The sequence below is a fragment of the Protobothrops mucrosquamatus genome, unplaced genomic scaffold (assembly GCF_001527695.2).
Source record: "Protobothrops mucrosquamatus isolate PMUCROS unplaced genomic scaffold, P.Mucros_1.0 scaffold853, whole genome shotgun sequence".
In the NCBI taxonomy this organism is placed as follows: Eukaryota; Metazoa; Chordata; class Lepidosauria; order Squamata; family Viperidae; genus Protobothrops; species Protobothrops mucrosquamatus.
In genome coordinates, this window is record NW_015387108.1 from 1 (window position 1) to 17660 (window position 17660).

General features: G+C 37.5%; 1 protein-coding gene across 1 annotated transcript; it reads left to right on the plus strand.

Annotated features, from left to right (window-relative positions):
- The first annotated feature begins 2961 nt into the window (after positions 1 to 2961).
- On the plus strand, positions 2962 to 12345 carry ARV1 (ARV1 homolog, fatty acid homeostasis modulator). The gene is made up of 5 exons (XM_015819040.1): positions 2962 to 3109; positions 6543 to 6662; positions 8789 to 8942; positions 10310 to 10534; positions 11421 to 12345. The coding sequence occupies exons 1-5, from the start codon at positions 3011 to 3013 to the stop codon at positions 11525 to 11527; spliced, it is 705 nt and encodes a 234-aa protein (XP_015674526.1). The 5' UTR covers positions 2962 to 3010; the 3' UTR covers positions 11528 to 12345.
- The last annotated feature ends 5315 nt before the right edge of the window (positions 12346 to 17660 follow it).

Here is a 17660-nt window from a genome sequence, read left to right on the forward strand (position 1 = left end):
ATATATTATTCAAACTATTTTTCTCATCCTCATTTTTGCAGCAATCTTATATGAGGGGGCATGGTGGCTTAGTGGTTAAGATGCTGGGCTGTCAACCAGAAGGTTGGCAGTTCGATACTCAAACATCGTGCAATAGGATGAGCTCCCATTCTTGTCCCAGCTCTGCCCACCTTGCAGTTCAAAAGCATGCAAATGCATATAAATATATACCAATTTGGTGGGAAGGTGGGAGGTAACAGCATTCCATGCGCCTCAGTATATATAGTCATGCTAGCTACATGACCACAGAAGCATCTTCAGACAACGCTGGCTCCCTCAGCTAGAAAACAGAGATGAGCACCATGCCCTAGAGTCTGGCGTGACTGAGCACGGGAAACCTTTACCTTTTAAAATCTTACATGAATGTTTTCCCTTCATAGCCTTCTCCACTTTATACTTCCAATTATTGTTTTTCATATATCCAATTACATTAAAATTCCAAACGCTTCTGCAGCTCCCCATAATTTTGTTTGCTGCTCCAACTTCCGCATTCTTTTTCTTTAAGTCCATTTCATTCTTTTGGGAAGAGTAATCTAGTAATACTTTTTCATAAAGGCCCCGTTTTCTTTTCCTGCAATTGTTTCACTTTTATTTTTGTTTTTTTCCTTATTTTTCTTTTCTTCCAAAGATTCATTCTTGACACTATAAAAAATGTTCTGTCCCACATTCAGACCCCACCATTGTGTCCCTCATAAATTATCTCTATCATAATCAATTATGCTTTAACTTTACATCCAGTCTTTTGCCATGTATATTTATGAATAAACATATGCTTAAATCACATACATTATCCAGAACAGTTTTTCTAAGTGATTCTCATTCACTATGTTAACTTATTCTATGATCACTGAATGGCCTGATCACTTTTTTCTGTTCTCCCTCATCCATCATCACACCTAACAGAATACCTTCTTCTTCTGATCACATTCACTCAGAATGGTGTACATTTTTTTAAAAAAAACAACTTATCTCTGGTTCTTCTGTTATCGTTCATGGAGGAATAACATGCCACTAGCACCAGTCTAGCTCCATATTGAAGGGCACAATCAAGTAGAAAGAATCACATAAACTTCCATCTCCAGCCCACTCCTATTAATTAATTCATTGAGGTGCAGTCTCTTTAAATATTTTGCAGCTCTTATCCTGAGCCTGTTGCAATCTGGACTGAACTGCCATTTATGAAATAAGCTACTAACAAGATATTCTCCCATTTGTTGACTGTTATGTCTAGAGTTCCTCCCATTTCTTTCTCAACTGCTTCACAATTTCTCATACCTCACTGGTCTAGACTAGAGTAACTAGCGAAAGGCCTAGGGAAGAATCTTAGGAGCCTGGTAAATAAACAATAATTTTCCTTCAAATAACCTGGTCAGAGCTATTAACCAGTTTTTAGGTCAAACATAGCATTTTGAATTGGTCCAGAAGGGGTGTCATCACCAATATGAAAATATATTGAGGGATCCCAAACAACTAACCGAACTGGGAGAGGGCATTTAAGGTGATATCTGCCAAACCAGGCCTAAAGCCAGAGTAAAGAAAATCAGTCTTGAAATGATCAAGATCAGTTCAAGTATCAAACCAGAAAAGGTGGTGTTAGCAGCCAGCCTACAATTGTTTTTATTTTCCCAATTCAGGCAAGATTTCATCATAGCCGCCGAATCATCTCTTTTGAAGAAGTTACTACCACCACTTCCTTCAAAAAGATATTTCCGACTTCTTAGACTCAATAGCCAATCTTCTCTCTCTTTACTCTCTCAAATCCAAGGAAGGGCTAAGGTCAAGCCAAATTTAACTAACTATCCTGTCTTCATCAAGCCTACTAACCAAAACTCATCCCACCCAACTGACCAAGATAGCAAAATCCATTAACTGGCATGTGCCTAAAGTTGTTGTCACGGGGTGCGGCCCCGCTCATCTTCAAATGTCCTGCAACAGGGCCACCTCATCCTTATAAGGGTGGGAACTCCCTCACCAGACAAGATGGCATTTCAGCCCCTAGGGCAGGGGTAGGCAACCTTGGCTCTTTTATGACTCGTGGACTTCAACTCCCAGAATTCCTGAGCCAGCATAGCTGGCTCAGGAATTCTGGGAGTTGAAGTCCACGAGTCATAAAAGAGCCAGGGTTGCCTACCCCTGCCCTAGGGGAAAAAAATGCAGCCTGGAAGAACGCGTTCAGACGTCTCCAAGAGCTCCTGTTGGGATTCCAGCCCTTCTTCAGATACCATGCAGCCCACAATTTTTCAAGCTTGGCAACTTTAAGAGGTGTAGACTTCAACTCCCAGAATTCCCCAGCCAGCACGAGAATTTCTGGGAGCTGAAATGCACAACCACGTTTGGAAAAAAACACCAATGGGAGTCATTCCCTGATTCCTGAACCTTGGGGCGAAACGATGCACTCCGCTCTGAACTCGCCATCCTTGCAGTCGAAACCGGCCCAGGCCATCCTAGGCTCTCCCCCGAGAAACTGCCCGGTCGGTCTCTCCGGTTCCTTTTTTCTCATTACTCACCGCCGTCTCCGGCAGTTGCCGCGTATTGCTCCCCATCCCAATCAGCCTCCCAAAAGCCCGGGCAGCAACTGCTCCCTTGCTGGTGGCGCAGAGACAAGGAGGGATACTGCTCAGCCAGAACCAGCACCGGCCGGATAACCGCCAGCACAGTCCAAAAGAGCTTTAGCGCCGCCACGCTCGGCCAGCAGCCCCGACTGCCACAAGCAGGTGCCATCTTCCTACCACGCCTGCGCAGATTATTCTACCTTTTTTTTCGCGTTTCCCTCTCTCAGAGTCCCGGCAACTAGTGGGCGAGCGAGTTACTTTCTGGGAATTGTAGTTCTGCGCCCAGAATTCCGCTGGGCTGTGTATCGAGCGCAAAACTACGAATGCCGAGATGCTCCGCGAGGCTTTCGGCTTTGCGAGCGGAATCCGGAAGCGAACGAAGCAAAACACCCTTGGCAAGAGTTTTTCTCGGGGGGAAAATGGAGGGGTCTGCTTGTTACCGCTGTGTTGAATGCAGTACAAAAGCGACTGAGCTCTACAAGGATTATCAACGTGGTGTGCTGCGGATCTCTATCTGCGTGAGTTATGTGAAGAAGCAGGAATTTCGAATTGATAGATGCACCTTGCACTGATATCATGTAGTTATTCAATATCAGTCCCGGATCCAAGAGGATCTTCAGATTCCTAGCCTAATCCTTGACGGGAAGTGTCTCGACATTCCCTCCGAGTTTGAAGTTTTACCTTTAGACTTAGTGCTATTTACATTTTATTCATAGGTTTTATTGCTCTTCAATATGAAGTCCTTTACAGCCTGAAGATATCTGAAAGCTTTTAAACAAGGGTTCCTAATTTTTTTTTTTAGCGTCACACCTCCCACACCTCTCCTAAAAATGCAACACCAAAATGAACGCAAATGCGCAATGACAATAACACAGTGAAACTGTGGGAAAGCTGAAATTATTTTACCAATGTAACTAAAAGGTTCTTCATACCGTACCTCTCCTGGACTCTGCACTGCTCCAAAGGAGGTACATCTCACAGTTTGGGAAACCCTGGCTTATAGAGATCCAACTCTAAACTTGCAAGACATTTGCTCAGACGATTCCTCTATCTAAAGTAAGACTAGTGTTTGTATTTCTGGAAATGTGCAGGGGATACTCAACATACTCTTGTAGGTATGTTGGGTCTTGCAGTAACACAGTGACCCAAAACATGCAAGCTGTATAACCCAAAAATGATTAAAGCAGAAGAAACTTTTATGTTTTCGAATGGCCGAGTCAGAGTCGTACATTAACCTTAATCCTTAATCCTAAACAAATGTGGAAGTACCTGAAGGGAAAGTTCATGTGAGCCCACCAATATCTTTTGCAGCTGTTCTTTAAAGAGAAATGGGCTAAAACTCTTCCATGCTGATGTGCAAGATAGATCAGTTACTGGAAATATTTTGTTGCAGTTATTGCTGCCCCAAAGGGGCACACTAGTTACTGAAAGTCAAAGTTCATATACTTTTGGCATATACAAATATGAAGTTTTGGAACATTTATCTCAATAAATAAATGAACCAGTATAATGTTTTTGACAGTTGTTCTGTTGGGTTCTGTTTGTCTAGTTTTAGGAGTTGTAACTGCAGAACAGATCAGGTTTGAGATCATATTGATGCAGAAACATTGAAAATTCAAAATGATTTTTAAACTTAAGCATTGCTGTATATGTGAACTCATAACAGTATATATGACAATCATCTGGAATTGGTTACAACTAGAATGTGAGTCAGCAGTCAACATGCTTAAACAGACAAATATAACTTAAGGGTGCATTGATAGAAGTGTGGTTTCCAGATCTCAGAAACAATCATTGCACTATACAGTATTCAGGATTGGTTTGATTTAGCTCAAGTATTATTTTCATTTTTGGGCACCAAACTGTTAAAGAGAAAATAGAATAGATAAAAAAAGAAGAGGATAATTAGGTGACTGAAAATTAGATCTCATGAGGAGAGAGTGTGACATGTTCTCAGAAATCCAAAGGTGCCCAGAGGCTCCAAAAGAGTGAAGAGGCCTGTCATGGACTATGTCACATGGGATTGAAATTCAAGGGAATGAAAGGCCCGTAATTGAGCAACAGTAAGTAATGGAAATTCCCTGGCTTACAGGGTTGTTCTTTTCCTGTTTCTGCTATTTTCACCCTTTGACTACAGTTCAGTGCAGCACAGCCAGTATCCTTCAGCCTCCTTTATTTTTTGAAATAGGTTTTTGGGGAGAAAGGAAAATATCATTTAAGTTAGATGCACTCCCCTCATGAAAGAGAAAGCCCCCGCAAAGTGTTGTAGTTTCTACAGTAATGGCAATTGACAGCTAGTATAACTAATAGAAGAGCTGTATTCCGTAGGTCTGCAGTAGGAAGAGTGAATACATTATAAGATGTTTTAATTACAGTTGTATCTTTCCAGTATCAACCTTCTGTAGCAGATTATTCAAATCTAATAAAACAGGTTTTTCTGATATTAAAAACTACAATGGAGCTTATTGGTCATAATCTCCACTATGTTTTATTTTATTAAAGAAGTTTTATAGCAAAAATGCAATCAAACATAGCAGTTAATATTCATTTGCATAAAAATAATAGTTGAAATGTATATTTATGTAATAATGGTGTCAATCGGAATGTGAGATACCATCCTTTTCCTTGATCAAATATATTCTATGGATTAGAAGTGGCTGTCTGGATTTTTATTCTGGAGGTTGCCAAATGCTGTATATAAAAAAAAATATCAAGTAAATATGCCATGATATAGTTCCAGCAAATGTAACGAACAACTATTCTAAAGACTATAAACATGTTACCTTTGCAGCATAGCTATGTCCATCTTGCGTACTCACCCTAATCTCTGCACGCCTTAAAGTTCCCTCAGATATTAAAATATAGCCCTCAACCACCAAAAAGTTAATTTGTCCTTTTTAAATCCTTATCTTTTTCAGCTCTGTATTATTTTTAAGATAAATATTGCTGTGCATTTCCTAATAATCTCCAGTTTTAAAGTTCTCTTCCACTGCTGCAGCATGCAACCCTCCCATGATCTATGACTGGTGTATGTCTGGAATGCATTTGTACTTCCTGTGTTGAAAGACCAGGTCATGTTTTTATGATCATCATATATTATCTTGTAAACAAAGCATAAACTTCTCTTTGTCTAGGTTTCAAATGCATATATGTATTTTGATAGTGTATAATGGAACCAGTAAAAGTTAAAAGTTCTTCACAAATGAATGCATATTTTCAGTCTTAGCTTCAGAAACCTCTACAGACCGTTCCTTTATTTCTTGTGGTTCAATGTATACTTTGCATTTGTTGTGTGCCTGAACTATTTAAATCTGTACCTGGGCTAATTTTTTAAATATAGTTTTGATTTTCATTAATTAAATAAAAAACAACAGGAAAAACAAAAAGTAAAACATTGGGGGAGAACAGAATACATACATCTATGTTATTTATCTTTTAAAATTATTATTACTACTACTGTTGCATTAGGATTGGAGTGAGAATTCAAAAACTGAGATTTAACATAATGGTTAAAAATAATAAAATAATTTTTAAAACAGCAAAAGAGAAAAAATGTGCTTGTAAGCAAAAACATTGAAATAGCCTTGCCTTTTTCATTTTATTTCTTTTATATTTTTTCCCCTAATCACAACCTGTTATTTAAATATGTTTATATTGTGCTAAAAATGTGACTATTACTTATTTCTGTTTAAATTGTTTTTATTATTTCTTCAAATCATTCCCCTTTACTCTTGCTGAACTTAATACTGGGTAAAATGAAAATATTACTTTCTTTTGCTGTTGTGACAGAAATGTTACTTTGTGAAAACTACAATATAAAACTGAAGATAATATCTCTGATAACCCTTGATTCATAACAGAAATTTCAAAAGTCTTAAGAGCTTTTAATAAATGTTTCTTCTCTATAATATTACTGGAAATATTACTTTGCTTTTGTTTTGTTACCTTCAGAAATCCTGCCAGAAGCCAGTGGACAAATATATAGAATATGATACTGTCATCATCTTAATTAATGCTATCTTATGCAAAGCACAAGCTTACAGACATATCTTATTCAATACAAAAATAAATGTAAGTTTCTGTTGTGTCTGCTTCTTGTCTTAGTTTGCTATAGGATCTGTCAATCTTGCTCCAAGCTAATGAAAAGGCTAATTTGTTTTGGACTTGGCAATATTAACTTTAATTGGCTTCCTATTCTAAAAATTGCAATATTGGATTTAACTTGTGAAAGTTTAAAAGTTTGTAGTTCTGTCCTGATCGAGGAACTGGTCAAAATAAAGCACACTTTGGAGATGTACTGGACAACTATAGCCCCTATAAAACATAATTATATAATATACAGAGAGAATTCATAGCATCTGTCTTGTTTCATTTTCATTTTCATTTCATTTTATTAAATTTATACCCCGCCCTTCTCCCGTAGGACTCAGGGCGGCTTACAGCCAGTTAAAAACAATTTAATACAATACAGTAGAAATTTTAAAAAATCATTAAAAATAAATATATAATCGGCCGCTACTACTAAAATTTGGCTAAAACCAATTTAAAATACCCCTAGGCCAGTCCTGCCCGCTGGAACAACCAGGTCTTAAGGGCGCGACGGAAGGAGGGGAGATCCGGAATAACCCGGATCTCTGGGGGCAGCTCGTTCCAGAGGGTGGGTCCTCCGACAGAGAAGGCCCTTGCCCTGGGGGTCGCCAGCCGACACTGTCTGGCCGATGGCACCCTGATAAGGGCCTCTCTGTGGGAGCGTATCGGCCGGTGGGAAGCAATCTGTGGCAGAAGGCGGTCTCGGATATAACCAGGTCCAATGGAAGTCTATCTATATATTGCAGTTTAATGCTGTTGTTTAGTAGGCAAATTGTTTTGATTGGAACTTCCTGATTCCTGCCTTGAATGATCCTTTGACCTACAACTATCAGCCACTCTTCTGACACTCTTCTCTTATTGTTGCTTCTACTCTTTTCATTCTTTACTATCTGCCTGGGCTGCCTGATCTATAATTATACCATAGTCATTTGGAAGTCAGCTTAGTGCATGTGTCCATATTGGGTTTGATAGCTAATATGTATTTATGCTTCACAATATGATATTTTAACAATATCATATTTATGTCCATCTTCAGATTGATGTTTAGTAGTCACTTGGCGTAGAGATACGGATCTGGCCGGGTCTATCATAGTAAGCCTAGTGGAGGAACTTGTAGTGGAAATAGGTCAACAGAGAAGCATGGTAAGAAATGGCAGGAGCTCAGGGGGTAAGGTAGTCACTTCAGTAGGCTCTGTTTGAGTACTGAACACTGGAATTTGCCTCACTATACTGGGCAAGGTGTAAAGCTGGGTTTTGTTATAGTTTTTCAGTGTATCATTACAGGTAGCCCTCGAGTTACGACTGCAGTTGAGCCCAAAATTTATGTTGCTAAGTGAAACATTTGTTAAGTGACTTTGCCCCATTTTGCGACCTTTCTTGCCATAGTTGTTAAGTGAATCATTGCATTTGTTAAGTTAGTAACATGGTTGTTAAGTGAATCTGGATTCCCCATTGACTTTGCTCGTCAGAAGATCGCAAAAGCTGATCAAATGACTCCAGGACACTGCAGCCATCAGCCAAGCATCTGAATTGTGATCATGTGACCATGGGGATGCTGCAAAGGTCGTAAGTGTGAAGGACAGTCATAAGTCACTTTTTTCAGTGCCATTGTAACGTTGAACAGTCACTAAATGAACTGTTGTAAGTCGAGGACTACCTAGCTATAAATAACTGAATTTATTGTATGTCAACACAGTATTCACCACACCTTGTAGAATCATAAGCTGTAATAAATTCAACCCATATCACTAAGAATCTGATTGATTTAGGTATTGTGTAAAATTGAAATATAGGCTTTATATGTAGAAAAACCAAATTTTGGATCTGGTACAAATCCATGAATTAAGTTGTAGTCTAGGACTAGATCCCAGTCTGAGCTGAATACTGTATCAGATTCACTTTTAATGTATGAAGTCATTCAAGACTTCAAAGCATGTCACATAGCTTGGTTAGCTGTTCTTCAATGGAGGAGATCAAATGACCTATACAGGCTTTTTAATTGTACTAGTAAAATGTGATAAGCCTATCATGCTTATAGTTCTGTGGTCAATACAGTATTTTGACTGGACAGTATTTGCATTTGACATTAATATTCTTTCCCACTGCAGATTCATGGAAAGCTTTGCATATTCTGTTTACTTTGCGAAGCTTATCTCAGGTGGCTGCAGTTACAGGATTCAAGTCAAAGTACTGATCCTGATGATTTAATTAGATATGCCAAAGAATGGGATTTCTATCGAATGTTTGGAATAGCATCTTTGGGTAAGATCAAATATTTGCTGTGTGCAAATATTGCTACCAATGAAGGAGATACTGTATTGCTTCTATCCTTTTATTGTTTCTGTCCTTTTAAACAGCAGCATTTAAACACTGACAGTTGCTTCAATTGTACTAAAATTCTTAAATGTGTTGTGACATATATTCATGTAGCCAGTATTTCTCTTGCTTTCGTTGAATTTGGCTGGAAGATATCTGACAGTCAAAAGATTGCAGCATACCATGAGTTAGCATATGTAAAAATATGTTGCACAATATTTATGAATGTAAATATTTTCCAGGAGATAGTGTCTAGAAAGGGCCTAGGAGACCCAAGTGCAAATCTCTGTTCAATCCTAAATCCCATGGCTTTTCAAAAAACAGTTATCTCAGATTCTTCAAAGCTGGATATTGTATTTGCGTAAAATACAATTATTTCAATTTGTAAAAATCAAAGATGCTGATATATAATTCTCATGGTATTCAGAGTTCTATTTACATATATGATTAACTATTGATTAGTGCTATAGTAATGTGTGTGTCTGTGTGTGTGTGTGTGTGTGTGTGTCCCCTTAATAATACTAAAAATGCGAATCCTGGGCATCATAATATATATATTGATGCTGCTTTGAAGTTTTTAATCTTTATTTCTTTGTACACTGCTAGGAGATATGTTGAGTATCAGCAATAAAACAAAATCAGTAAATAATAATAATTGCTGTAACAGCAAGAGAACCTGCTTTTCTTTGCTCTACTATATCTGGGCTGTAAAAATCAAGAGATGGCAAGCAAGAGATATATGTAAGCTATTACATATTGTTGTCATCTAGTGGCTGTCAGATTTTTACAGCCTGAATATGGCAGCCTTAACTTTTCAGCTACCGTATATACTCGAGTATAAGCCGAGTTTTTCAGCCCATTTTTGGGGCTGAAAAATGCCCCCCTCGGCTTATACTCGAGTCAGCGGTGGCGGNGGGGCGGCGGCCAGGGAGGAACAGCCAAAATGCCCCCTCGGCTTATGCGCGGGTCACCAATTTTTCCCAGTTCTCTGTGGGAAAATCGGTCCCTCGGCTTATACTCGGGTCGACTTATACTCGAGTATATACGGTAGCTTCTGTCAATCCAAAATTGGCCAGTGAAGCTTTACTACCTAGGGTTGGACAGTTCACATGTTAAATGGCTTGAAACTATGATGTTTAACTTACAAACTCCTATGCCTAATCTAAACCCAATGCATGCCTTCCAAAAGAAAATTTAAAAACGCATGTGCGTAAGATGTAGTAAAATACTATATAGCTACTTAAGGAACTTTTGATGATATCAGTTCTTTCTCTAAATGATTTTTTTTCTACTTATACCCATCTCCCATTCAGAACAAACTGCCTTTTTGACTGGCATCTTCACTGCTCTGTGGTTAGCAAGATCTGATGTTCTGAAAACCAAAGCAAATTTCATATTTCTTCTGAAAGCATTGCTGTTATCCAGCTATGGAAAACTTCTACTGATTCCAGCAGTTATTTGGGAGCATGACTACACCCATCTGTGTCTCAAGCTCATTAAAGTATTTGTATTGATGTCAAACTTTCAAGCAATTAGAGGTATTTTTCTAATTTAACTTCACTATTACAATAATGTTGTTCAGGGGTAGATTTTCCAGCAGAGTTTCCACTACTTGAAACAGATAGACATACAGCAGTACTGAAATTCTTGAAAGAGGCACTTCATTTCTTTATTAAAACCCTAAATACATAGAAATTGAAACAGTATGCATAAGACAGCAAAAACTGCAAACATAATCTTTGATTCTAGTTAAAAACCGTAATTAAAACAATGGTTTAAATATATAACATGTTTAAGTAGTCTCTGTATCTAGATTTTGTTGTTAATTTTGTCTTGGAAAAATAAACAAGAATGACATTATTCATATACAATATCCTTTTCTGTCCTGGAATTTGTTTATTTTTCCAGTTCTTTGCCAATGAAATATCAGTAAATTTCAGATATGTTCTTAAGTACTATATTCTCTATAGTGTCTGAGTTTTTAAGTAATCCAAACAGCATCACTTCTGGTGCAGTAATTTTGAATTTTTTCCCCCTAATTTGTCTTTATCAGATGCATAAGAAGATCCCTTTCCAAATGTCAAGTTTTTAAAATAAAATGTAATAACTATTTAACCTATGCCAATATAATACTGATTTGGGCATAAATATCACTATTAATATTAAATTACTATATTTGAAAAGAATACCAGAATAGAATATTACTGAATTAATGATTTTCCTAATGTGCAAAGGATACTAACGAGCAATTGTGCTCAGCAAGGAAAGCCAAACACTAAGTAAGCCCATCCCTGTTTAGCTTCTGAGCCAAAACCAGGTCATCTCATTAACGAGAAATAGCATTTGTCCATACTAATTTGTTTCTTATCATTATGGAAATCTATTGGGAACCCTGCCACATTCTGTTTTTCTTTTGTTTTGCAGTCATTTTGAATACTAGCCGCAAACTGTGTCTGATGATCATTTTGAATGGATTACTTTTCGAAAATGGCATCATTTACTTGTTCCAGAAAATAGGATGGGATGTTTGAAACCATCTTGTTTCCTTAGGATGACAGTGAAAATATTTCCTTTGAAATCATTCACTTCATCACTGGTCAGTATTTGATAATTTTAAACAAAGTGGTAAAGAAATGCTGAATGTAAATGAAACTTTCTATGCCAAACCAACCAATTGACCCATAGTAATTTAACAATGATGCACTGATATTTAATTTTTATAACAATTTTGCTATTTTTGATGTGATTGTGTATTGAAGAAAGAATATTGCTCTTTTATAATTTTAGATTATATAGCTGTGTTCTGTTTTTTTCCTCCTGCATTAATTTGTAGTTAAAAGAAAAAAGGTGATTGTTTTATTGTAAAGTACAAAGAAGAAAATGATCATACTAAAAAAGGCAAAATGAGAAAACAAGGGAAAAAAACAGCTTGACTCAAAAATGTGTTCTGACAGCCACACATAAAACCATAGTAAAGTGGCTTCACTTTGACATTTATGGCAATTATGCTACTGAAAACACTGGAAATATATTATTTGTGGAGTTCTCATACTTTTAAGTTGATATTTATACATCTTTCAAGGAACAAATATAATTTTGTAGACATATTTATAAATAAAGGGTTTTTTTATGACTAAAGGCAATACACTCTTTTTTTAATAAACAATATTATACCCACATATTTAGGAGAAAGCTTCAAGGCAGTCAGGTTATAGACGTATGCAAAGGCTTGAACAAATACTGCTTAATGTTGTTATTGCTTCATTAAAAGTAAGCTTAGCGATGTCATCCTATGATGTTTACTCAGAAAAAGTGTACAGAACTACAATTACTCCACAATAAATCTATATGATTTTATTCTGAGCTTCAGAAGTTATCTGAATATGAACTGAATCTGCATTTAAAGTGATTTGAAAAATATTTTTAAATTATCTATCTTGAAATGGTTCCAGGGGAAATAAATTGTGTGACTATCACTGAGGAAAAAAAGTTCTAATTCATATGAATGTTTCATTCCAGTTCCAAGCTGGAATCAATTTAGGCTAGTACAGGATAATAAGAGCTAATATTGTCTGCTTTAAATTATTTTAAAGCTAAGCAGGTTTTGGATGTACAAAACTATTAGTAGATTATTCTCTCTCTTAAACAGTTAAACTTTAAGCAATGCTATTCTTGTTGGGAAGAAAGTGATAAAAGACTTTATTGGAAATAGTTATAGGAACAAAGTTTATCCATGTGCTACCAAAACTCTCATTATCATGACATTTTCTGGATGAAAATGGTGCATCATAGGGCAACAGTTTTTGAAACAAGATACCTCAAGTGGGCTAACTTACAAAATATGTCCCAAATCCAGGACATATGACTCCCAAGGGAATGAAATATAGAGAACTTGTGGCTGTTTCAGTTTTATTGGCTCCTGCTATAGTGCTGGGCTCCTGTTATAGTCATGTAATCTTCATTTTCAAAGGTCTGTGACAGTTCCCAGCCAGTCTCACAATTCCTTGGTCTATGCCCCATCCAGAATCAGCCATTTACCTGCCTACTGAAAAGGGACGGGAAGGGAAAAGGAAGGAAGAACAGGGAGAAAGGAACCCTCATACATCCTGCCCTGGAATTGGTTTGAATAATGACAAAGAAGGAGTGTTATGATTACAGGTAGTCTTCAACTTATGACAATTGAGCCCAAAATTTCTGTGGCTAAATGAATTAAGTCAGTTTTGTCTCATTTTATGACTTTTCCTACCACAGTTGTTAAGTGAATTACTGTTATTAAGTTAGTAACACAGTTATTAAGTGAATCTGGTGTCTCCATTGACTTTGCTTGTCAGAAAATCACAAAACGTGCTCACATGACCCTGGGACACAGCAGCTGTCATAAATATGAGTCAGTTGCCAAGTATCTGAATTTTGATCACGTGACCGTGGGGATAGTAAAATGGTGGTAAGTGCGCAAAACTGTCCTAAGTCACTTTTTTCAGTGCCGTTACTTTGAATGGTCACCAAATGAACTATTGTAAGTTGAGGACTACCTGTAATTATATTTTGAAAGTTAATTGTTAAAAGTTTTTTTAAGTTTCAGAAAATCAGGTCAAATCTAGATATTAGATAAATACAATACTGAACTTTCATTTTTCCTGAATAGCTAATAAGCTACTATACAGGAGGCAGGAGCTATTTTGAGAATTGGCTTTTGGTCTTACCAAGTCAGTGAATTCTAATGATTAAAGGATCAAAGTATATAACCTGTGCAGGAATGACATGCTATAACATTTTCTGCCTCAGCCTTTTTCACCCTGTCTATTCAGGATCTCATTGCCCTGAATTTAACATAAGGGGTTTTGTACTTCTTCCTGTTACTTTCTTAGTGCTCTGCAGGAATGGAGGAATAAAGAGGAAAAATCCTGACTCTAAGCCAAAGTTAGAACAGTCAGAGATAAAGAGGCAAAGCTTCTGCATTTTCTATCTGCTGATGCATAATGAAAAAAGTGAGATGTCCATCTCGGTGCTTTATCCATGGTGCCATGGTGGCACAGTGGTTAAAATGCAGTATTGCAGGCTAACTCTGCCCACAGCCAGAAGTTTGATCCTGACCGGCCCAAGATTGACTCAGCATTTAATCCTTCCGAGGTGGATAAAATGAAGACCCAGAATGTTGGGGTCAATATGCTGACATTTGTAAACTGCTCAGAGTGTGTTGTAAAGTACTGTGGAGCGGTATATAAGTCTTAAGTGCTATTGCTATTGCTATTATCCACAGGCCAACAGGCTCCAAATATGCTGCCTCTTTGGGATGGCCTACAGCTGCTTCCTATAGTTTCCTATATTGCTATTGATGTAACAATACAAACCTGTATTATTCAAAAAAACCAACAACTCAATTGTGTTTAATAGTTGTTGGGGTTTTTGTTGTTGTAGTAGTTTGGTACCTTTGAGTAATTGTTACCGATGGTGACTGCCTAAATAAGTCCCTGCAGTTTTCATGTCAGGATTTCAGAAGTGGTTTGCTATTGCCTCCATCCTGGAACTGAGATAGAGTGATTGGCTCAAGGTTACTCAGCTGGTTTCATACCCAAGATGGAACTAGAATTCACAGTTCTCCACTATCTAGCCCAGTGGTTCTCAACCTTTTTAATGCCGCGACCCCCAACCGGTCATAAGTTGAGGACTAAACCGGTCGTACGTTGAGGACTAAACCGGTCGTAAGTCGAGGACTAAACCGGTCGTAAGTCGAGGACTACCCAACCGGACGTAAGTCAAGGACTTTCCCTGCCCGGAAGCGCCACGCATGCGTGGTTCCGCCCCCTGCGCCGGCCGAGGCGTAGCTGGCAAGCGGCAGAGACGGAGCAGGCCGACCACCAGCTGGCCCAGCCCAAGGGAGGTAAGGCACCCACCGGAAAAGGGGAGAAAAAATGGCGGACAGCCTTGCTTGGCGACCCTCGTGAAATGGTCGATCGATCCCAAATGGGGTCGCGACCCATAGGTTGAGAACCGCTGATCTAGCCTGATGCCTTAACCATTACACCAAACTGTCTTTCTTAATGGAGTTACCCTAAGGAAAATATACAAGATTTCAGATTAAGGAATTGTTGAAGGTGGGGAAGGAAGAGATGTACAAACTCTCAGTTTATCAGAAAAGTTACGACAATAGAATATCTTTCTCTGTACTATTTTTTATATTAGAAAATGCAAAAAAAATCACACATGTAGATTTAAATCATATTTGTATTCCTTTATACTATTGAAATATGGTAGGGAGGACAAAAAAGAAAATAAAATATAGCTCATCCCAAACAAATCTGGACTAAATTTTAAAATACTAACATAAGATACGTATATAATATGTATGTGAGGGATATTTCGCAGCAGGAAGCCATTTCTTTGGCTTTCCTAAGATTCTGTTCTTTTGTCTGTTTTTTTCTGAATTGGAAAAGAATGCTAGATGTCTGTAGAAATAATACCAGACAACATGTTGAGCAATTTGAACTTTGGGTAGCTTCATAGGAATGTGTTCCTAGCAGCAGAATTTACATTTTATAGATAAGCTGATAGGTCATTAAGAGGAAAAACTACTCTTTCTCTGTTTGGCAGCAAATAAGTCACTAGCTGGTCCAAGATTCTGCCGAGTAAATAAATATGTAGTATGGCCTAAAATCTTATTTGGTTAAAGGTTTCAATATGTATATTTACTGAATTCATGCATTGAAAATTGGATAGGTAACACTTTACCATATTAATCAGTTTTGGCAAGATTAACACAGATTGGGGAATTCCCTCTCTTCCTTCCTACTCAAGGCCATCATTTGCTGGGAATAGGACCCTCCCAACTTTGGAAATCCCCCAAAGAGAATGTGATTGTGTTGGGGAGACCTGTGGATTTGCTGGATCTACTGTAGTGCCCAATTGGTTTAAATGTAGGCAGGATATTTAGTTTTCCTGTTATTGGCAAAACAGGAAGGAACAATGAGGATTTGCTTCCAACAGCACTTTAGGACATGACAGAATACTTGACAGTATTTTATTGGCCTGATGAGCATATAGTGCAGTAATGTAAAAGGCCAAATTAAACAGATGAGTCTAGATGCTTTTGCCAAAAGATCCACCATCAAAAGAACTTGTGTCCTTTTGGTCCTAGATTACCATTTTAACCACAGCGTCATACAGGCTGGACCTTGTTAACTATTTACTATATTCAACCATTGAAATCTGTGTATCTCTGTAAATAGCCTATTGTACAATACTTGCTAGTTTTGAGTCCAGTGGATTGAGAATTGCTTACAGAATACCCATTGCATTTTTTATTCAGAAAGAAAAAAAAAGTATTTCAACATTCACAAACAGTTGATTGATCTCAACCAATTAGAAATTGTGGTGGCAGCAATGCTCACACACCGCCAAATGACAGAAATAATGTACTCAGATTGAAAACAGATTTAGGCAGCCATATTCTCCCTGTTGTCAGTGCCAAAGCAGACAGACGGGATTCAGGCCTTATTATCCTACTGGTCATAACACGTGGCTGGGAAGGACAACCCCTATATCAGGGACCTCCTGCTGGAAGGCCTACAAAATAGCCCTTCCCTAAGCAAGCCCTTCCGTTCAAATAGGAATATAGAGAGTTTTATCTAAATTTTATTTTTCTGGTTTTTGTGAAAGCTGAATTAGCATATCCATTGTTTCAGATATGTGCACTGTGCACTGTTTAAAAGTTGGGAGAGCAGGAAATAAGTAATCGTGTAACATATAAATTTGAAATAGTGCACGTAGCTCATTGGACTAGGGGTTTGGTCTATAGTCGGTTATTTTAAATCAGCTGTCTGAATACCAAGGAAAAGCTATAATTCATTTCCTTTTTGGATTTCATATAGCCAGGAAGTTGTAGCTGCTTTTGTGTCAGATAAATGGACACAGGACGGGCTAATACAACTTTTCAAGATTTCTTTCAGATGTACAGTGAACTTTCCACAAAGTTCAAACAATAGGATACGGATTTCCTGTCATTTTAATTTCCTACAATAATATTGTTAAAAAAAACATACAACAAAAGAAATACGTTCAGCAATTGTATTTTTCCCTTGTAAGACTATTGCAGTCTGTAATCTTAAAATCCTTATGCAAGTTAGGTCCTGATGTTACCATTTCTTGCAATGACACTTCAGATTTTAAAGAGCCTATTGGAGTATAACTAATACAGATAGTCTTTCACTTACAACCATTCATTTTGTGACCATTCAAAGTTACGGTGGCAAAAATGTTACTTATGACATTTTTCACATAACCGTTGCAGGAACTCCATGGTTACATGATCAGGTTTCAGATGCTCGGCAATTGGCATGTATTTTTGATGGTCCTGAGGTCATATGATCACTTTTTGTGACCTTCTGACAAAGTTAAAGACAATAAACAAGGTTCAACATTTGAGACTGTACGCTATTAGAATCCATATCAGTGATTTTTTAACATATCCTCTACAGTTCACATCCCTCATTAGACATTCTGTAATAGTTGCAGGTTGGCATAGATGGAACGTTTTGGTTTAGTTGTTCAAGCAGTTACTGTAGAACTGCTGGATTGGCATTCTTTTTTTTTAAATAATTCTTTTATTTTTATTTTTTCAAACAGACAAAATACACAATACACAATACATTTTCCTTTTCCCTTAAC